The 22,702-nt window shown below is 39.7% G+C and overlaps 1 protein-coding gene across 2 annotated transcripts; it reads left to right on the plus strand.

Annotated features, from left to right (window-relative positions):
- The first annotated feature begins 584 nt into the window (after positions 1–584).
- GSPT1 (G1 to S phase transition 1) lies at positions 585–22,417 on the plus strand. 2 transcript variants are annotated; one of them, XM_040079137.2, is made up of 15 exons: positions 586–1,038; positions 10,911–10,958; positions 11,335–11,376; positions 12,104–12,331; positions 13,344–13,377; positions 13,852–13,929; positions 15,179–15,359; positions 15,722–15,876; positions 16,847–16,987; positions 17,732–17,825; positions 18,163–18,243; positions 18,818–18,991; positions 19,427–19,516; positions 19,828–19,996; positions 20,669–22,417. In XM_040079137.2, the coding sequence occupies exons 1-15, from the start codon at positions 738–740 to the stop codon at positions 20,719–20,721; spliced, it is 1,869 nt and encodes a 622-aa protein (XP_039935071.1). In that variant the 5' UTR covers positions 586–737; the 3' UTR covers positions 20,722–22,417. The 2 variants fall into 2 exon arrangements, with proteins under 2 accessions (XP_039935070.1, XP_039935071.1); XM_040079136.2 differs by lacking the exon at positions 20,669–22,417 and having other exon boundaries at positions 585–1,038; positions 19,828–20,067.
- Positions 22,418–22,702: the final 285 nt, after the last annotated feature.

A 22,702-nucleotide genomic window follows, 5' to 3' on the forward strand; every position in this document is an offset into this window, starting at 1 on the left:
AAACTGGAACTTTCTGTGCATGCTGTGCACTTTTGGCTGGACAGGAACAGCAGCGTTCCCTCTCGCATCCCGTGGGAGGGCGTGTGCTGCCAGAGCTTCCCCGGGAGCTCTGCTGCCATCGCTGCCCTGTCCCTCCGCACCTCTCCAGGACGGGTTCGGTGAGGTTTTGCACGGCTGGGAGCTGACCCGGGCGGTTCCCGTCCAGCCTCTGTCCTGTCTCTGTGCACCTCTGCTCTCCAGGACGGGTTCGGTGAGATTTTGCACGGCTGGGAGCTGACCCGGGCGGCGCCCGTCCCTCCTGAGGCGTTCGCGCCAACTCCGAGTCCCGCATCCCCCAGGAGAAGGGGGCGGGGCCGGCAGGAACGCACGGCGCGCGCGGGGGCCGCCGGGAGTTGCAGTTCCTGAGCGCTCAAGGAACGCAGGCAACTTCATTTCCCGTCGGTCCTCGGGAGGCGGGCCGCGGGTGAGCTCGCGGGGTGTGACGGGTATTGTAGTTCTTGCGCGGCACCTCGGACGTGCGGCAGGAGGGGGGCCGGGGGACATAAAAACTACTACTATGGCGGTAGGAGAGGCTGCCGGGAGAGGGTACGGCGGCTCGAGAGGCCACACTGCGCTCGCGTCGGGTGGCGGAGCACACGCGGAATCGGCGGAGCGAGTGCTGAGTCGGTGCCGCCGCCGGCTCCCCCCTCACCCGGGAGACGCTTCGGGGCCGCGGAGCCTTGTGGGGCCGCCACAAAATGGAGGCGAACGGGAGCGGCAGCGGGAGCAGTAGCGACTCGGCTCCCGACTGCTGGGACCAGGCGGACATCGAGCCGGGCAGCGGCGCCGGCCCGGGCTGCGCCCCGCCGGCCGCGGAGGCCGAGGCGCAGCAGGAGCTGCTCGGGGCGGCCTTCAGCCGGCAGCTGAACGTCAACGCCAAGCCCTTCGTGCCCAACGTCCACGCCGCCGAGTTCGTGCCGTCCTTCCTGCGGGGCGGCCCGGCGCCCGGCCTGCCGCCGCCCTCGCCCCCGCCCGGCCTCCCGCCGCCGCCGCCGCTCGGTAACCGCGGGGCCGGCACCGCGGAGGGCGAGGGAGGCAGGGAGGAATGGGGGCCATGTTGGGAGGGAGCGGGGCGAGGGTGCCGGGCCCGCGGCGGCCGGGAAAAGGCCCCGCGGGCGGGCGAGGAGCCGGGCCGGGCCGGGCCAGGGGGCGGCCCGGGGGTCAGGGGCGCGGGGGGCACGGCCCGGGGCGGGAGCGGGTTCCGACCGCGGGAGGGTCTCCCGGGCGGGAGGGGCACGGCCGGGGGAGCTCTGCGCAGAGACGGGCTGGGGAAGGGGCGGCGGGCCCGGGGAGCTCCGCGGGGGAGCCGCTGTCGGTGCCCGAGGCAGCCCCCGAGTCCGTGGGGCCCCGGCGGGGTGAGGCGGCGGCGTGCGGGGCTCTGCGCGCTGTGCTGCGGGGCCGCGCCGGGCGCGGGTGCTCTGCCCAGGGAGCAGCGGGAGCTGGGGTGCTCCGGCTCCCTGTGGATCCCATGCGCGTGTCGCCTGGACCTTTGCTCGCAAAGGGTCACCCACGATGAGAAAAAACCACATAGCTCTGCTCTGCCTATCATATATAAAATAAACATAATATATGTAACATATATAATATATAATGTATGATACTCTAGGAGTTGTCGAAGATTTTGGAGGTAATAAATTTAGTGTTGCTGGAGAGAAAAGCACTGCTTCAGCCACCAGTGGCTTAGATGTATCTTAAATACCTTTTTGAAGATTATATCAAGTAATTTTTTTTTTTTTCCTAACATAATGCTGATAAAGGATTAATAGGGAAGGGAGTTTGGTCCAGCTGGCCTCACCTAATGGAATAACCTGAAATTTACACTGCTTTTAATTTCAAAGGATCTTTGTGTATGCAATCAGTGTTTATACTAGATTTACTTTGCATATGGGAAATTAAAGGAGAGCTATTTTTTCATTTCCAGCTCCAAACTGAAGGTTCTTCCAAGCATCAGACATGATGCTTAACTTTGTGGTAGTGTTTTAATGTCACTCCTGCAGCTAAGAAGTTAGAGATCTTCCTAACTTTTCCTATAATTTTCTGAATCCCTATTGGTATAATATGAAACAAGCTAGTGTTTCAGGTATTTATCTAGTAATTTAATTTCACTAAAGACAGTACTCGTTGCATTATGTTAGGCATGATTTCCTGTTGGATGTGGCTTATTATTTATCATGTTTTGCCTTAATGTATTAATTGGTGCTGATCTCCTTAGTATCTAAATTTAATAGTTGTTAACAACTAAAATCTGTAACATTTATATATGGCACTTTCGTTATTTTTGTATTATGTTCCTTATGTTAGAATATATGTTCTCTACAGCTGTTCAGCACTCCTGATTTTTAGCTCATGTGCAGCCAAACAGTGTCTAAGTACATTAAAATGAACTTCAGAGAAGCCATGGGCAGATTCTTGGATTCCACTTAGAATAAATGTATATGTTAAAGTTCACAGATGTAGAGGTAGACTGGGTAGCTTGGGGCTATGATGAACATGTAATGCACCTTTGACTAATCTTCAAAATCCATTCCTATTTTTCAGCTATTGCAATCTGAATTGAGGGTTTGGGTTTTTTTAACTATGTAATCAGTTCTATAACTGGAAGCTTTCTTAGTGTTTTGAATGTTATTAGAATAATTTAGATTTTTTTTTCTCCTCCTGGCTGCTTTTGTGAGGTTTCATCTAAGGCTTTTTATAGGTTTGTTCTGGAGGTTTTTTGTAGGAATTTAAACTACATCTCCTCACCTACTCATTATTTCTTCACTCTCCTTTTCTCCATTCTTTTGCTACTTCTGTGACCTGTGATGCTTTTTCTTTCCAGAAATTAGGGATGACTTGACAGCTGTCTGATCATCTGGAGTGATCAGAATAGCTTTGCTTTGTCCCTTCATTTTTGAGTATATTTCCTATGTAGTGCTATAATCTACCTGGTTTGAATTCACCTTGATTGCTATAATATCTTCTTTAAGGTTTATGATTTTGAGTTTCCCTAAGTAGCTTTAATATCCTTAAGATTAGGCAGACCAAAATCTGCAGTTAAAAAAATTCAATTTGTTTCCTAGCTGGAATACTGTACTTGTTAGGTCCTTCTCCAGGTCCGATGTGCTCGGTTACAGAAGGTAATTGACCGTCTTCTCCTTGCAGATGTTTGTATAAGGTGACAACTTCTTTCCTGGCCGGAAGAACTAGGTGGAGCTTGCTCTGGAAATAAGTCAGAACAACATGTGATTAGACCATGGTGCTGAATAGGTTACTTTTCAGCAACCCGGTTTGCTTTTGTTCCCCTAGGGAATTAGGTGCTCTGTGACGCTCATTCTTCATTACATGGTTTGTAGTGGGAAGAACCTAAATTAGCCTTGATTAATCTGAACCTTAAGAAATCTAAAAAGTTGGGTGTCACTTTAGGAATTTGAGTGGCCTAAAGTTAAGTTCTAGTGATGCCTTCCTTCTTGGAACTTTCTCGTGGTGAGGTTTTGTTCAAGTCATAAGTCCTTAGTAATTCAAAGGCCATTATAGATCAGAATTATTGTGTAGTAGCAGCGTGGCATATAAAAAATTCCACAGGATTGATTCCATTGTGTGGCTGCAGTGTGTAATAGTGTTTCCTTTCATGCACACTAACTTAATGTTTCTAGTAATTTGAATAAAATTCCTGTCATTTATGTTTGGAGCACTCTCAGAAGCCATTTATGGAAGATGTTAACTTTCTAAAACGGAAACTCCTGAGACCTGCATTCCTAATAGCTTACTTTAAAACTGGTTTACATATGCTTTCTTTTGATATGAAATTGTATATTAGGAAGAAAGCTGACTGATGTTTACCACCAATATAACTTCTGCTCAGAGATAATTTAATTCCAAACTAATTCTGAAACTATCATTTGAGTATATGGGAAAAGCACATTATTTACATTTCTGAACCTGAGGAATATACTAAACCCAGTATGTTCTAAATATTGTAGCTATGAGGACTTGCTTTTATCAAATAGTGTCCAAGTCAAACTTTTTTGTGTAAAATCTGTCTTTGCTGAATTCTGTTGGAAATGTGAAATGAAGACTTTCTGGTTTTCTGTCTGTGACAGCCATGGCTGCAGCACAGTTATGTGACAGGTGAACTGGAAGGGTGTCACAGACATGTTGTACTTCTGGGGACACTCTCTGAGTTGCTGGGCAAGCAAACTCAACTAAATTAGGGCCAGGTGTGATACTTGAAATGACAGTTGATTGTGTTAGGGCCTCTAAACGTTCATAGTCACAACTGTGCCTTGCAACTTCACTCTTTAGTTTCTCTGACTTCTTTTTGTGCTATATTTTATTAATTTTGTAGCTGTATGTAGTGGATAATTACATTTGGGTGGCTTTTCCTTTGTTTCTGTATCAAGGCATGGTTCAGAGGGAATAGTTAACACCAACCCCTGATTAATAAGATTCCTATTTTTTTTTTTTTGTAAAATACAGCATCAAATTGCACCAATCTGCATTTTTGTGGTTCAATTTTTGTCATAGTTCTTGGCTACTCACAGGATTCATGGTAAAATTTATCACAGCTTCCTTGTATGGTCTTTACTATAATTTGTGTTCGTTTTTCTTCTCAGAAATAATTTTTAACTATTCACGGTTGACTCTGCTTGGAGCAGGAGACTAAACTAACTAACTCCTGAGATCCCTTCCAACCTGAATTGTTCACTGATTTGAAGTATGTAGTGGTAATAGCAAGAGAAAAATTATCCTTAGTATGAAAGTAATAAGAATAAAAAGTATGACACGCAGCAGCTGGTGTAAGGAAAGAGCATTTGTCCTTTCGGTGGTATTAGGGCTGCTGTTTAATTTGGTAGTTCTCTCTACCACTTCAAATGAATTTCTAAACATCTTTGTTAATGACTGCAGTTTAAACAACTTGCACCTACAGTCCTGAGCCAAGCAAACATCTGGCTTAAGACTCAGTGCCCCTGTTTGCTACACTCCCTCTTTCACTTGCCTGCAGTAGTCACTTCTGAAACAGTTGCATTCAAGCAGCTGGACATCCTCAGCCTTCAAGTGCTGTAAATAAATGGATATAGCATTTTTCTTCCTGCTTTCCCTGCCCTCATTTTTTTCCTGACCTTGTAGCAGCTGGGACATCCCTATGTCAGTCTGACACAAGAGGTGGAGTTTCAGTTGCTTGTACTTCAGTTCTGAAACCTGTAGTTTCCAGGGCAGGATGACGAGTTATCTGTACCACAGGGTTCCCCAAAGCCTGTTATCTCATTTTACATTGTGACACTCTTCAACATCTCCGTCCTCAAGAGACTTCACTTTGCACATGAACTTGCTGAGAAAGGCTTGTCTAAGACTAGTGTAGCCCACAATTCAAGAAGCTGTTGTGTTAAAGGGTTACATGGTTGTTCATGTCAGCCTGAGAACAGCCATGTGCTGATGATTCCTTGCAAGTGTTGGTCGTGCTACTGTTAATCCTTCAGAACTGCAAACTTGAACTGCTCACATGGCAGCAAATCAGGGTTGTGTTGTCAGTGCCGGTATGTGGGATAAATTCTTCTTCTCTGAAAATCTTGATTTGAGTTGGCACTTGACTATCTAGAGCAGTCTTCTGTATCAGCATCTCTAGACAGATGAGCTGCACAACTACTTCTGAAAGAGTCAGTGCAGAGAAAGGCTGGATGTCTTGGCACTGACAGGTGATCAGATACAAAATACCTGTGTGATGCACTCAGGGTGCCAATGTGTTACACAGACGTCCTTTGTCTACATCTAAAGTGTCCCCAGGAAGGTGGCCAGGATTGTGTTGCTCCTGTTAGAATAATTCATCACCCTTGTGGCCTTGCATGACTCCAGTAAAAGGCACACAAACCCCTGGGAGCTGGCTGTGCACTGCATGAACTGTCCTGGGGGCTACAGGCAGCCTGCTGACCGTGTGTTTGGCACTCTGCTTTGGGCTACTGCTTGAATGTGTTTGAAAGCATGATGTTATCTTAAAACTCGATCGCTCCATCAAAATGAACACAAAAATAAATTAGGATAATTCTTGGTTTCTATTTATAATCTGGTTTTACAGTTCTGCTTAAGGAATTTTGGCATTTTTCTCCTGTTTTGTTATGAGAGATATGCAGGCAAAAGAAGGAGCTGATTGAATGAAGCTAAGATAGAAAGATGGTTTTATTTTGTGGCTTTTATTATGAAGGAATAAAGCACTCATATTTTAATCCATTAAATTAATGACTATATTTTGAGGAGGTCTGTGGGAAAATAACTGATTGTATTTCAGTACAAAAGTTAGTTTAGAACAGGTGATGCAATACTAAAAATATGGGCTGTACTAAAGATACTGGGTTATGAGAGATATTAGAGTGGAATCCTGAACTGTTGAAACTGAGCTTGGTTTCTTGATTATCTTTCTTAATAATCAAGCTATCAACTGAGTACAAATACTTGGCCTTAAGCAAAAGAGGGCTTCAGTATATTCCCTGAAAATCCCCATAAGCTTTCTTAAACTTAGTTGTTAAGAAGCATGTCAAGTTTAGATAAGATAAACTTAAGGTGTGTCCTCACTGGGGAAGGAAAAAGGTGGGTCTTTTACTAAGATAACATGTGAAAAAATCCTATGGATATGAAACAAGTGATCGTTTTTTTGGTGAATTTTATGAAGTCATGTTAAATTACTAAAGCTGCTCTTGCACTGATGCATTTTAAAGACTGGTTTGTCCACTGGTGAAGCTGGGGCATAGGCTATAAAGCAGGGCAGAGAGGAGAAGAACATAATTTTGGGTCTAACTTTCAAAACAACTGCCTCACAGTGAATTCCTGAAAACCTTTTCTTTCTATACATTTTTAAGTATTGGATATAAAGGACTTTGTGAAGTTGTAGCACGTATTTGTGTTTGACGTATTTTTTATGGTTTTGTTATCTAAGGATCTCTTGGGGGTTTTTTTATTCTGCTTTTCACGCTGTGTGTGTTTGATGCAGACTTTTTTTTTTACTCTGCTGTAATTCCCTTTATGCTTTCATTTTTAAAAAGGGGAGGGGCAAACATATGTTATGTAGTGCATGAAAACTGTTGAGAGTGTATGACTATTGTGTAAATATGTGCTGAACTCAGATATTGGAATTACACATCCGAAAAGGTGATGGGAATCCTAAGGTGGGTGTCATGTGTTTCTTCACTCTGCAGGAATTCCTGTGAAGGAACTTGATGCCTGTATTAGAGAAGCAATAACAAATTCACTATGCAGGCGTCTAAGTTTAGTCGATTAGATGTTTATTTCAGGCAGAATTTGCCCTTTTAATTTTTTTTTTTTAATCTCTCTGGTGTGGGGTGCAGAGTTTCATTAACTCTGTAGCCTACCCCACTTGTCAGGTTCCAGTCCTGCCTGGGTTCTTATCACTCCAGCAGCAGAGCAGGCTGGGAGCTGTGAGTGCTGCTGTGTATTGCACCAAACTTATGCCTCTCATCAATTCTGTGAAGGCATTTGGATTGTGGTTCAGGTAACTGCTGCTGAGGAATTACCAGTTAACCGCTGGGCAATTCTTACTTGTGTGGAGACCTTTATCAACTTTTTCTGTACATCTGCTGAACACTGAGGTTTGTGTAAAGATGGAGGTGTCACTACTGCCTAGCAGTTGAGTTTGACTTTAATCTGTGTTTGAAACAATGTCCTAATACTGATTCCTACTTTGCCAGGTGCACCTGTTCTATATGTGAAAAACTTGCTACATTCTCATATAAATTTCATTAAAAAGCAATATTCTGTTGTTTATCTACAAGCATTCTAATACGTTAATACTGGCTTACAGTCTTTTAAAACATTTTTTTCAGAGGTTGGATGATAACTTCCAATTTGTTGTACTTGTGCAGCTTCGGTTATTGTACGACAAAAACACAAACAAGTACAAAACTTAGTTATGCAACAAAATCATCAGCTGTAGTAGAATGCTGTGTGAAGAAAGTAGGCAGAGTGGATTCTTTAGGACATGAGATTTTTTTAAAGAGATCAGTCACCATGTTTTACAAGCTGTGCAATTTTGGGCTCTGTATTGGTAGTGTGCATACTCTTCCAGTAAATTTTACATTTAAAAAATCCCCACAATTACCTTTTCCAGACAAGACTCTGAATTACATAATGTCATGGTCTGATGGCACCAGTAGATAAATGCAGCATCTGTATCCTTTTTTGCCTTTGGTATTGACAACAAAGATATTCCAAAAAACCTCCTAAGGCTCGGATGTTGAGCAGGACTAAAGATAAACCGCTCACTCTGTGTAATACCATGGATAAGGTTGCAACAGCAGTTCTTGACTTAGGGCTTGAAGGAGAGATGGAGTTAAGTGTAAAACCCAACAGTTGCTTATCATATGTAAATCCAATAACTTGGGGCATTAAAAAATTGGTGTCACTTAAGGCATGTCCTGACTTTAAAACCAGATTTCCTAGAAAATACGTTTTGAATCCCTCTCATAGAAAAGATTCCAGTCTGAATGATCTTCACAAATGAGAAGAGGTGACAGACCAGAAGGCACCAGCCCTGTGGTCTAAGGAAGCAGTAGGATTGCATCCTTCTTTTCAGGTGATGATCTTAAGGCACATTGCAGGCAATCTGTTGACTTCCACACAGAGTAAATGGGAAATCTGTGCCTTTGTCTGAAAGAAACCAATGCCTGAAATAATCTGACATAACCTGAAATTGTTTATCAGAAGTAAACAATTACTGTGGAGAGTGTTTATTTTTGTCACTTGGAGCATGTTAGTTTTGAAATTAAGGTTCTTTGTTTATTTACTTGGTTTCTTAACTTTTTTTTTTTTTTTTTTTTTTTTTCAGTGAGTCATTTATGTTTCTTTCTGCTTTGAGGGAACAATATATGTTTGAGATAATTGAGTGTCCTCTTCTAAAGCATGTCTGCCACTTGTGTACCCAAGTGAGCAGAGTTTAATAAATGGCTGTGGTTATAGCTGAATATATGTTGGCTCCCGGTTGTGTGGCAGTAGTACTCTTTAGCATCCCTGCCACAAATTTATTGACTCTTGTGTGCTAGGCCTGTATAAAATTTACAGAGGGACCTTTTTTCCTACCTCCTCTCTGTTAGTTGTGAAGAAACATTTTTCCTGTCTGCATACCTGCTGTAGTGCAGACCAGAAAGTAAAAACTGCGTTTATCTGAATGCTGTTGATTGACAATATATTTCTAAGAAATTAACTAGCTCTCCAATCACTTGTATAACTTCTGTTTCAAGGCAAGTGCATTAATACTGCCATTTGATACATTTTTTATTATAGACAAACTTCTGGAGTGAAATCAAAAGCTTGTTGAGATTATCTTGTAATTAAAATATTTATGCGTCCCAACCACAGCATGTGAAATAGCCAACAGTTTTCTGACGTGCTACAAAATGGAGGCTTTTGGTTCATACCTAGATTTTGTGCCACCTGCTTACCACACTCAAAAATGGGCTGATTTGAGTCTTTTCCAGCTGCCAAATGGGAGTGATAGATCATTTCTTTAAAAGGATCTAAGGGTATTCTATTCTAATGCTTTTACTGACTATATTAAATCATTTTCCTTAAGTCTGGTTAGTTTTTCGGGAGCGAGGCTGATGTCTGGTGCAGCCCAGGAGCGCAGGGAATGGTTTCAGGACGTTGCTGTGCCCCCTCCCCGGTTTGCTGCTGGCCACTGGATGTTGTGCTGTGACCCACATTCACCCTGCCTGCAAAGCCCTGTCCTCTGGCTCCCTGCCAGCTCTCCCGGCGCTGCTCCACTTTAGAGAAGTCTGCAGCAAATACGCAAACAGTGCGAAAGCAAAGAGGCTTAGAATCAGGTCCTTCTCTGGGTGGTTTTGTTCTTTTGAGGGGATTTGTTTCATCTTTAGGTCCCATCATGCGTATAAAGCAAGTGATGCTCTAAGATCTGTGTTTAGAATTCAGCTGAAGGAGAGCTGGAGTACAGCTAGACAGAGGGAATGAATTTTGTATGTGGTTAAAAAAAAAAGATAATGAACTTCTTTCAAAGCATTATGAAGTTGAACTTATACCAAGAGAAAAGTAAATAGATTAAGGTTTTAGGGATAGTTGTAGAAGGCCCCTTGATCGTGTGAAATAGCATCCCAAAATATTGAGTGGTGTGTTACTTGGAATGTATCACTCCCAGTAGGTTTAATAATTAGTTGCACCTCGGCATAAAATGTAGTGGCATGGTTTAGTGCATGAGCGGGTTGAGTAATTTATCCATAAAACCATACTTGTGGCTTTGATAGATGCACATGACTGGTGAGATTGCTCTCCATGTAATGGGACTTTGCTGTGGTTTTAAGAGGACTGGCAAATTTACCAGACATCTGAATGAGTTTATCATCTCTTGACCCTCATAACTACAGGAGATGTTAAGAATTTGTTTTTAATAGCTTGTTTCTATTTTCTACTCAACATTTAGTGGAAGTGAGGCACAAGAGCAGTGTAGACATGGCTGTAAGCAGCTGCTGGCAGACCCTTTCCCTGAAGTTGTGACACCACTTTGTGTCTTTGGATACAATGAAACTGCTTTGATGTTTTTAAACACCCAGTTAGACGCTAACACTTCCAATAGGCAGCATGCACAAAAAGGATGGGCAGGTAAAATACCATGTATAGAAAAATTGCTTGCTTTAAGTGTATCTTTCCATGCAGGGGGGAAAAATGGGTTGTTTTTAGAAGTGGTATATTATTTTCACCACATTTAGGCAATATTTTTTACCAGTATTTGTGCTTAGAGGCTGGGTTTGACAGGGAGGGAAATGGTTATTCTTTCCATACACTTCTTGCAATAAAGCTGGGAGATGGTCTTTTATGGCAAAGTTTGGAAATTGGTCATATCATTGTACTTTAAAAGATAAACTTTTTCTTCTCTGCAGGTGCACCTGTAGAGCCTTCTCCAGAGGAGCAGACAGCCTCTTGTGAAGGTAGTTGTTTTTGTGATCTCCATTACACGATTAAAAAAAAAAATATTGCAAATAATCTCCTCTTTTAAATCTCTATGAACCTTTTCCAATCTTCAGTATCCTCATACAACTCTTGTAAGGCAATGGGATTATGTGTAGTTATTTACAGTTTTATAGGCAGTTGAGAAAGGCTCATAAAGTGGCTTATGGAAGATCATAAAACTAGCATGAAGCAGAATTTTCAAAATGAACCTGTATATTGAAAACCTTTGGCAAGTGCCAAAACATCTGAACTATCATTTTATGAATTTAGTCACTGATTTTTCTTGGTTCTTGCTTACTGTCATAGTAAGTATGCATCTTTAATGATTAATTCCCCCTCTTCTTTTTCTCCTAGGTTCAAATGCTGCTGTTAACATGGAAATTTCAGAATCTGTTGGTAAGATGAAAATTATTCCTTTTCACTATGATAGTACTATAATGTACTACTGCAGTGCTTTTGCCGAATCACTGCAAACAAAATAGTAGAGCCTTTACAAATAATCCTTAGTGTTTTTTGTTGTATCTTTATACTTAGATGAGGAAAGAGGTAATTAAATACTAGTATGCATTGAGAACTGCGTGGATTACTTGGACCCTGTAAAATGATCAGTGCTTTATTATTAAAAAATAATTTCATATTACAAAATAACCCCATTAATATGTGTGGAATGATGATTAGCAAAAATCTTCAAAGTGGTCAGCAGTGTGAACAATCAGAACATGGAAATTGCATCTTTCTCATTGCTTTTATATGGCTTATGAGTCAAACTACAATCCCTCTCCTTTGCTTTCTAAACATATGGTAGTATGTGACTGGATTCACACTTCTGTGCTGCTCTGAGTGGATCTTCAGGTTTGCTTTTTCTTTGTAAAATTGTTACCTCATTAAAACAGAAGTTTCTGTATCCTAGAATTCTTATGTCAGCACAGAATCCAGCTTGAAAGCTCCTGGTATTAATAATTTCAGAAACAAGCAGCAGTTGTCCCTTTTTCTATAAGAAAGTGTTAACAGACCTAGTAGTTAAAGCCTTGCGATTGGACCTTTGGGGCTGGGGCTTTTCCCCAGGGTAATTCTTTCTTAATTTCTTTATCTATTTGAATATATCAAATTGGTTCATTTTTAGTGGAAAATGGAGAGACAGAAATGTCCCCAGAAGAGTCATGGGACCACAAAGAGGAACCCAGCGAAGCAGAGCTAGGAGGTGGTCCTGCAGGGGATGCGGGGCCTTCTGAAGAGAGCGCTCAGGAAATGATGGAAGAGGAGGAGGAAATACCAAAACCGAAATCTGTTGTAGCACCTCCAGGTGCTCCTAAAAAAGAGCACGTAAATGTAGTATTCATTGGACACGTAGGTAAGTTGTAAGTGAAGGTGAAGCAATTGGAGCTGTCTGTTGTGTATTATCTAGAACTCAGAGGATTAGAAATGAATGCTGTTCTTTGTATTCACCGTGTCTCGAGGCTCATAGGAGCATTCATTCTAATGAAGCTGCTCTGGAAAATGAAAATTTAAAAGTCTTTCAGGGGTAGAGTGCCAAGGGTAGAGTGTGTGCTCTTGGACAAGGACACAGTGCCTGTGTTTGTGATTTCTCAAGTACCTGCTCCTGTTGAGTGCTGAAGTGACACATCTGTGTTGGTGATCAAAAAGGTTTATGATCAAAAAATGGTGCTTCGTTTCTGCTTATTTTAAATAAAAAGGCTTCTTGTTATTAGATTCAAAAATTATTCTAAATACTGAAATTTGTAGGGTTACAGCAATAGATTAACACAATTCTTGGTTAAAAGAAGCATTTGTAGCAAATTATCTTCATTTAATAGTTTCAACAAGCTTCATAAAAACTTGGGTGGTGACAGAAGTAGAGAAGAATTATTGAATCACAAGTTATATAGTAAATTCTGTCTTTTCATTTTTGTAGTTACTTATCACCTTAAAACTACTGTAGTTTAGTCGTTAGGTAAATTCAGAATGGAGTCACACAAAGTAAAGGGGCTGTGGGCAGAGGGACATCCCAATATTGAAGAACAACCCACACAGGTTAGGGACAAGGGATAAAGGAAGCAGGGAAGGGGATTTTTCAAGAGCTTCCCACACTCCTGACCCTGGCTTTAGCTGGATCACTGCTCAGTGAGGAGTTTTTGTTACAGATAATTCTGAATTTATATATATAAAAACAGCATGTTCAAAATTTGGTGTAATTTAATTGAAAATAAATTATAATGAAAACAAGAGAAGGTGCAAGGTGCTTCCAAAAACTTAGATTATGGTTCAAAAAATTAATCCTTTGGAAATAAACTAGATGGCTTAGTTGGTAATGTTTCTAGAATTGTACATTGTTGATGACTTGAATTATTTTTTTTTTTTTTTAGACGCTGGCAAGTCAACTATTGGAGGACAAATAATGTAAGGAAACGCTTAAATTTTAGATTTCCTGTTCTTGTGAATTAAAAACATCAATTAAAATGAGTAAATTTTTTTTTGTGGCTTTAACCAGCATATGTTAATACTTTTATAACAGAATGTTTCTATCCCTGTCAATTGAGGTACTTACTGTCTTTGGAATTTCTTAATTCCAGCAGATTAATGTTATTGCTGTAGGATTTTCACTTAATAGAGGTGGCTATGCAAAAACAAACATCAAATTTTAAAGATTACTCACTTTCTTAGAATGTGGCTGCTTTTCTTTGTATTTTAAAAATGCATTTTGAAACTGCTTTATACCATTGGTTAAACTTTGTCCTTTCTGTGAGATTTAAAAAAAATTAATATCTTTATTTCCCAGTCATAATAAACTGTAGGGATTGTATGATTATTTAACTAGTTGGAAATATCTTTCTGTTTTGTATAAAATTGCACTTTTATTTTCTCTCTTCCTAGGTATTTGACAGGAATGGTTGACAAAAGAACACTTGAAAAATATGAAAGAGAAGCTAAAGAAAAAAACAGAGAAACATGGTATGAATTTTGTGAAGATAGTAGCACACTGCCCTTTAACTGCAAGGCCTTTACTGGTTTTAGTCTCTGTCCCAGTAGCCCTGGCTTCCTCCAGGCAAGATGGTGCTCTTGTCCTGGATGGATTTTTTTGTGGGCCTCTTGTTTGGTTTGGGTTTTGTTGTTGTTTTTTGGTTGGTTGGGTTTTGGGGGGCAGTGTATGTATATACAGCACATGTAGCAGCCTGATTTCTTCAAACAACTCCTGCAAAATTGATCTCCCTTTGTAAAGCTTTTTCTTTTTGGCTGGAGGATAATAGGGGTTCAGAGGGCTCTGGAAAAGGAGCAGCCCTAGGGGCAGAGCAGTGATGGAGCCCTGGAGCCCTCAGGGGGTGGGCATTGACCTGAACTGCTGAATCCTGTGAGGGAGGGGATTAGAAAGGGTGACATGGTTCTTTTCACCATGCAACCATGGTCCAAGCAGCATCTCTTCACACACCACCCAGTCATTACAAAACAAAAGCTAAGGATGTCTACAAGCTGCTGTTAATGGTGAAAAACATCGCTATGTTAAACCAGTTCAGTGGAGTTATTACCACTTTTTTATCCTTAATAAGAGTATTTTCTTTTCTTCTTTATATTCACCAGTTTTCACAAAACCTGAAGGAGCTAAGTAACTTTTTCTTTTTGAAATTTCAGTTTATCTAACTGAAAGCTAACTTGTTGGTGGCCAGTGGGAAGAATTATTAGGGGACAAGAATCAATATAATGAAAATATCAAAGATAATGTGAATATAGACGGTGTCTATTTCACAGCCAACTTCTGCTTAATATTTGCAAATAAATGAGAACTAATAATTCTAATTCTCAGTAATGATCTATGCAAATCAGAACTAAAGTTTTAGTTAACTATGCTGAGAAGGAAGAATTGTTTTGTATTTGTTCCTGAGTGTTTCTGAGACTGAGGCAAATTTAAATTATTTGAGGTTAGATCATAGCTGAAGAACTTCGAGAATGAAAATTGTTTATTAGAGTTTTTAGAATTGCCTCCTTGTAGATTTATGAAGGAGAGCTGGCAATGAGCTCTGCAGCTCACTGTACACACACACAAATCACTCAGAGTCACTGTTGGTCTTGGAAATACTTAAGTTTAACATTGCTGAGGTGGTTAAAATAATTAAGCAAAAAAAAAGTTTCTTATGACTAACAGATGATATATAAATTAAATAAAAAATAATACAACAATAGAGTATTTGGGTTGGGATTTTTTTAGGTACCTTTCGTGGGCCTTAGACACAAACCAAGAAGAACGAGACAAAGGTAAAACAGTAGAAGTGGGTCGTGCCTATTTTGAAACGGAGAAGAAACACTTCACTATTTTAGATGCTCCTGGACACAAGAGCTTTGTTCCAAATATGATTGGTGGGGCTTCTCAAGCTGATCTTGCTGTGCTGGTAAGGACAAATCTGATACTTTTATTTTGCATATGCTGTGGAATTAAGCTTCTGATTTTTATTTTTTGTTTGCTTCTGTGTTCTTTTGGTTACTTACAGCTGGCAGAATTCTCAAATGTTACATTTACTGAGATGAGTGAGTTTTGGGGTAATCTTACAGCTTCTGAAAGCTGTCCACAGGTGTCATGTGATTTTTTTACATGTCAGTGCAGAAACTAATGGATAATACTGAGGATATACCAGTGTATTTTGGAAGCTTTTACTAGGTCTGACTACCCAACGTTTTCTGAATAAGACAGTATTATTGATTGTTCTGTTGAGAGAATTGTAGAACTTTTATTAAAATATGTATCTTTAATTAGGTTATTTCTGCAAGAAAAGGAGAGTTTGAAACTGGATTTGAGAAAGGTGGACAAACAAGAGAACATGCCATGTTAGCAAAAACAGCAGGTGTAAAGCATTTAATAGTTCTTATTAATAAAATGGATGATCCAACTGTAAACTGGAGTAATGAAAGGTGAGTTTAATATTAAAAAAAGTAATCTTCATTGACAGATACTACAATAAAATAATTCCTAGGTTAAGTAATTTTTGTATCCCATTATTGGTGAAAGAATAGTTGACTGGTGGACTAAAGACAGATGATAAAACTGGCAGGAAAACCAGAAGCTCGGTGCCTAGGGCAGTGCCTCTCAATTAAGTTGGAAGTTCTATGCTCCAATATTCACTGTCTGGATCCTTGCAGACATATCTAACAAACCCATGCATTCTAGCAGTTTAATTGTTGACTTGGAAACTTTATACAGAGTCTAAAAAAGGAAGTGATTGTGTTTTCAGTAGTCGAGTTTGCCAGAGTTGTCAGAAAACCTTCTGTGTATTCTGCCCAGAACTGTGGAAGTTTTAGTGGGAAGCCATGAGGGCCTGGGCAACCTTGGAATGTCAGCTGGCTTCACTAAGAGACTAAGGCATGCCCAATTCTCTGTCTCGGTCCTGCCCCAACCTTGTGACATTACTGAATTCACCCCAAACTGAGAGGAGACAGTGTGACAGAAATAGATAGCACGAAACATCCAGAAACTGTGTAGAAGACTGGAGGAGAACGAGCCAGCACCGCAGTGCCAGCCTGGAGCATGACCTCAGGAGGAGTGTGCGTGGTCTCTCCTGCTGGGCTGGCCTGGATCTCCTGCTTTAAGCAGTTCCAGCTTGTGCTGCTGCTCCCCCAGCCCTGTCATTGAAGTGTGTGGAGAGCACTGACTGTGCTTTATGGAGCAGAGGGATGAGGGGGGATTGGGGAATAGATAATACCAAGCTTGCTGGAAGGGTGGGGAGAAGATTCAAATAGGCCTCCAGACTTTGATTAGGCTTGCTTGCTGCTCACACAGTAACTGAAGTGATGGAACTGAAATGTCTGCATGTTTTTTAAAGCACGGGATTATGTTATGCTGGAATAAGTGGAATTTACCTTGATCTACTTGTCATTTTAATAGATATGAGGAATGTAAAGAGAAACTGGTGCCATTTTTGAAGAAAGTTGGCTTCAATCCCAAAAAGGACATTCATTTCATGCCCTGCTCAGGACTGACTGGAGCAAACCTTAAAGAACAGTCAGAATTCTGTCCTTGGTATATGTAGGTATCTTACATTGAGCAACTTGAATATTAGCTGTATTTCAATAAAAGTAAATGCTTCAGTGAAGCTGGGAGGTAGCAGAGTGTGGTATGTTGTAGTTGTGTGCCAAAATGCTTGAGGAAATACAGCCAGAGCAACAAGAACACAGCTATGCAACGTGCCAGTGAAAAGCATTTGCAAACTACAGAAGATTATTAGTAAAATATTAGCAGTGTTCTTTGGCTGCATGAGTTCAGTGCCTTACAAGCACTTGAACTTGCCAGTGCTGGTGCAGGTGACACTGCTAGAATGAGTAACTGTTTGATGTGAACAGTTTGCTTGAAGCTGTATTATAAATAGGGACAAGCCATGTCTCTCAGTGGGTGCCACGTTTTTCAATATTGTTCAGTGTACTTTAAAAAGAATTAATGGAAATCACAGTTGGACCTTGCTTATGGGTTTGTGTTTCCAAAATATATTACACATCTGTTGTGAGTCTCAAAGGAATAATTAATTTTTGTAAAATACGCCTGTAATGTAACTTTAAAACATGCATTTCTTGGGTATTAATATGGTGGTTGGGGTAAAGTGGACGCTACTGATGGGATGTTATAATAGATTTAGCTGTCTTGGAGGTCATTGTTCTAAATTATGACAAGGTGAAAATTATTCCTTTTGTTGGACTGCATTTTATCCATTCTGAGTAATTTTTTTAAATGGAAGGTTGCTCACAAAATTGAAACAAATGCCTTCTGCTCTTTTAGTGGATTACCATTTATTCCATACCTGGATAATTTGCCAAACTTCAACCGTTCAGTTGATGGACCAATCAGGCTGCCAATTGTGGATAAATATAAGGTACAGATTAAAATAATAACATAGAAAGTATAAAGAGGCTGTTTTCAGAAAGCAGTAAATGGACTATTTACTGTACTTTTAGAGGGTATCTTTTTTCTTTGCTGATGTTACATTTCCAACTGTAGAATAGAGGAGGGAAGGGGAAGTAAATAATTTTGGCATTATATGAAGCTCCTAAAATCTGTCATCTTTCATGAGAACAATTTCCAAAATACTAACTCTAGCAGTGCTAGATATTCATAGAGTTAAGTGATCAAACTCAGAGGTAAATCATAAATAGTGCAGACTCTGTAGGAAAATGTTTTCAGTTGCTATGTAATGATTTCTTTCTGTGAAGGACATGGGCACTGTGGTCCTTGGGAAGCTGGAGTCGGGCTCTATTTGCAAAGGACAGCAGCTTGTGATGATGCCAAACAAGGTATGATAAGGTTTAAATATTTTTAAAAATTACTACCATAAAAAAGAGCTTGGTTCTTAAAGGTACTCTTTACTTCATATCAGAAAATGTTCTGCTGCTCTGTTGAACACAACTAAGCTCTCACATTTTACACGGGTGATGTTTCTGGGGACAGCGTGTTTGTGTAGCTCCTCAGCACAGAACTTGGGTTCTCCTGCATTAGTAAATTCAGTTGCTGGACTACAAATCATCATATTTCAGCTGGGTTTTATTTCATGTTTGTACATGGCCCACTAAGCCTTTTACCTGCTGTGGGTTAATATTGCTCAATGGTTTATTTCTTTCCCCCTTTCCATTTTTTTTTTTCTTTCCCCTAAAGGGAAAAAAAACTTGAAGAAGAAAGCACTTCTTCTAAAAAATTCAGGTGTTAGTAATTCATCATTCAAATATTTTAAATGTTCTGAAGCTTGACAGAACCAAATATAATGAACTTAAACTGTATTGGAATTATTTATTGAAGTACTGTTATATTACAGTTATTTTGTACCAGACTAAAATATTCACAATGCAAAACTATGTTTTTGTTTTCTTTAAGCACAATGTGGAAGTTCTTGGAATCCTTTCTGATGATGTAGAAACTGACTCAGTAGCCCCAGGTGAAAATCTTAAGATCAGACTGAAGGGAATTGAGGAGGAAGAGATCCTTCCAGGATTTATTCTCTGTGATCTCAACAACCTTTGTCATTCTGGACGCACATTTGATGCCCAGGTAGAATAACAACATTTAATTGCTGTATGGAGGGGTAAAACCCGTGGAAATATTTTATCTTTATATTTTATGCCAAATCTAAAATTTCAGTAGTTTGAAGTTTCACTTCAGATTTCTTATTCACTGCCATATCTCTAAATGGGCAATAACATATATACCTAACACTGGCATCATTAATTTGAGTTTTTAAAATATAAGTTGTTTTGAATGTGACTTCTCAGTGAAGTTTTAGATACTTATAATGGTGGAAACAAGACCTCATCAGGGTGGTTCTTCAGTTTTTTACTTTCATATTTTAGGCTAGTGACTTAGAAATTTTGACTCTTTGACAAAAATGTAAAAAAAAAGACTTTTTAATATAGTTCTGCATTGATTATTCTCTGTTCTTTATAACTGAAATTAGGAAAAATGCACTTCTTTTGAATTGTTTTACAGATAGTGATAATTGAGCACAAATCCATTATCTGCCCAGGTTATAATGCAGTGCTGCACATCCACACCTGTATTGAAGAAGTTGAGATAACAGTAAGTGTCACTTTAAGTTGTGATGTGAATCGAAACAATCCGGTTGCTGGGATGAAGAGTTCTGTCATGTCATGCATCTGTAAAGCAGCAGAGTTCCAGCCTTGAATAGAATTCTTGTTGTGCCCTAACACAAACAAAAATGGCTGTAACTGTTAGCATAAGCCTTTGGAAAAGTGTGCATCATGACTGAATAAATCATGCAGACTTTTTCATGTATTTGTTTGTAAGTTAGACCAATTCTGTTTGTTTGTAAAGAAAAATAACGCTTATTTTAGCACTCACTTTTAGCTGTTATTTTTTTTCTTACACAGGCCTTAATCTGCTTGGTAGACAAAAAAACAGGAGAAAAAAGTAAGACACGGCCCCGTTTTGTGAAACAGGATCAAGTCTGCATTGCCCGTTTAAGGACAGCAGGAACGATCTGCCTTGAGACATTCAAAGATTTCCCTCAGATGGGTCGCTTCACCTTAAGGGATGAGGGTAAGGCTGCTTCAGCAGCAGGTACTGACTGCTGCAAAAACGTACTTGAACTCGGAGCTGCATGGCAGTGAGGTATTAAAATGTTGTTATCTAGGGGAAATCACTCTCTGGGTAACAATGGGAAAGTAAATCTAAGCAAATTGTTATTGTGCAGAGTCCTTGCTAGTAACAGAGAGATGGTTTTATTTGAATAAAGTACAGAAATGTGCGTTGTGAAACAAAGACTGGATTTGAAAAATAACCAGAGTGCTTTTTTAATGTGTCCTGGAACGTCCACTTACAATATGAATACCATCATTTCACCATTGAAAGTTGAAAAATATCAGGGGGGCTGTATGTTGGGCTTTAACATGCACACCCTGGTAAAACTCACCTTTGTGGGATGCATTTAAAAGAAATTATTTGCAAAGCAGTAAACAGATCTGGTAGTGATTCTGCCTTGTCTTAGATGAGTGTAGAAGCAGGCTTTCCACAACCCACATTGTGTTCTTTGCTGTCAGAATAGCAGGCTTACTACTTTAAAAATTTTATCATGCTTTTAAAATACCCTGAAGCTACAACATAGTAATTTATCTTGAGAGCCGGTATTTTGGGGCAAGTTTTCACATTCTTGGAGACGTCTATATTCCTTTCACAGTAAATATAACTCTGCTGTTTGTCTCCTTGGTTTAGGTAAGACCATTGCAATTGGAAAAGTTCTGAAACTGGTTCCAGAGAAGGACTAAGCATTTTTCTCAATGACCCCGCACAATACTGTGAGGAAAATCGACTCAGCAAAAGCCTACTTCACACCGCCGTCTTATTTTCTGCCCATTGATAAACTTCTCCCCATATTTTGCAAAGACAAATTTCACAGCAAAGGTCCACATTATGTCAGCTTTCTCATATTGAGAGCTCTGCTATGCCACTGTTGAATTTTCCCAAAAAGAATTTTTTTTTTCTCCCAAATTCTGCTTCCTTGGAAAGATTCGGCAATAGCTTTGTAAGTGATGTGGACATAATTGCCTATAATTATGAAAATCTAAAGGATTTTTAATGTCTAATTTCCCCTAGCATCTATATTAAGACCTCTTTTTTCCAGGCAGATCATTCAGAGTGTGCGAGTGTGTGTGCACATGTTACAAAGATGACTACCATGTTAATAAACTATTCAATTTGAAATCTTTTTCGGTATTGGAATTGCTTTTGAATAATGTTTTTTATCCGGATGTAACACCAGTTGCATTAGCTTTTTAACTTCCAGTAACCCAGATATTTGGTTACTTGGACTTTTCTAAACTCCTCAGCCTCCCCACACACACAGTTTTAAACGAGGCAATTGGGTACTCAACCAAGTTTGTATTAAAATAATTGGGTTTGCCCCTTCCCTTTCTTGAATGCATTCTGAAAATTAAAAAAACATTCATGCAAATGTGGCACCTTCATTAGCTTTACATTTGTTAATATCTTCAGCAAATTTAGGTTGACCTAACATCATTACTAGACACAGTAAGTCAATTTTGAAGGCTAGAACTACATATTGTGTCTTTATAAAAATTCCGCATCATTAAATTCTTAACTGCAGAAAATGCTAACAACCAGTAAATCGGTGAAACTTGCAAAAATAAGAAAATCTGTGGCAATAGTGCCTATTAGTATTTATAAGAGCTACATTTTGTGGGAGAACTGGGCCAATTAAAAAGTGCCAGTTACATAAATTACTCAGTTCACCCTGTCTTTAATTTAGAGGGCTGGATAATCCTTGCTGTTTTAAAGATCAGTCTGAACTGAGAGGGAGAAGGACTGTTTAAATCCCTAAGAGTTTGCACATACTGAAATATGGGAGGGTCAGAATCAAGCACAGTCTGGAAATTTTTGCATATCAAAAAGCAATGTAAGCTTATGTGGACCAGTGAAGTTTTTCTTGAGAAATTAAAGCAAAACTGGTTCAAAGTAAAGCTTACTCAGTACAACTTGAAGGAGCTGCATATTAAAACCCTATTTAGCTGCACTTTGAAAATGGACTGTCTGCAATTGCTGTCCTGATTCTAACAATTAGGATGAAGGCTAAGGGATTTTTTTTTTTCATTTTTTTCCAGAGTATTAGTAGTAATTATTGAAAGGTATCTTCTGAGCTTCTTCAGAGTATCTTAAACTAAACATTCTCAGCTGTAAAATTGGTGAGCCCATCTTCTCCCCCAAAAGTTTACAGTCTAGTGACTGTATCTGAATTGAAACTCAAAACTGAAACAGATTTACCTTTTTTGGGATTTTTTTTGTTTGTTTGTTTTGTTTGTTTCTTTGTAACTGTGGAACTCCCATTCATTTCACTTACAGCTACATTGTATGGACAGAAGAAGTTATTGTCCTTCAGTTTCATATGACTACACTTGTAGCTACCGTAATGCATGGAATTTAAATAAATTTTATTATGTCTGCAAATCTCTGGGCTTTTATTTTTTTGGTAAATCAGGGTTTAAAAAGTAACTTTTTTTTTTCTACCTAGTGAACAAAACCCACAGTTCCTTGGATCTTAAACTAATGAAGAAATTGAAAGCCAAGGAAACTCACTGTCTTGTTCATATTCTAGACTGACAAGATTTCCAGATAACTGACTGCTTTATTGGAGTAAGATCATGGATTTGAAACTTGCAAAGACCATTATTGGAGAATACTTACAGTTAGATTCCTAAATTATGTCCTTTAAAACTTTTTTTTTAAGCCATT

Source organism: Hirundo rustica, chromosome 15 (genome assembly GCF_015227805.2).
Source record: "Hirundo rustica isolate bHirRus1 chromosome 15, bHirRus1.pri.v3, whole genome shotgun sequence".
NCBI classification, from domain to species: domain Eukaryota; kingdom Metazoa; phylum Chordata; class Aves; order Passeriformes; family Hirundinidae; genus Hirundo; species Hirundo rustica.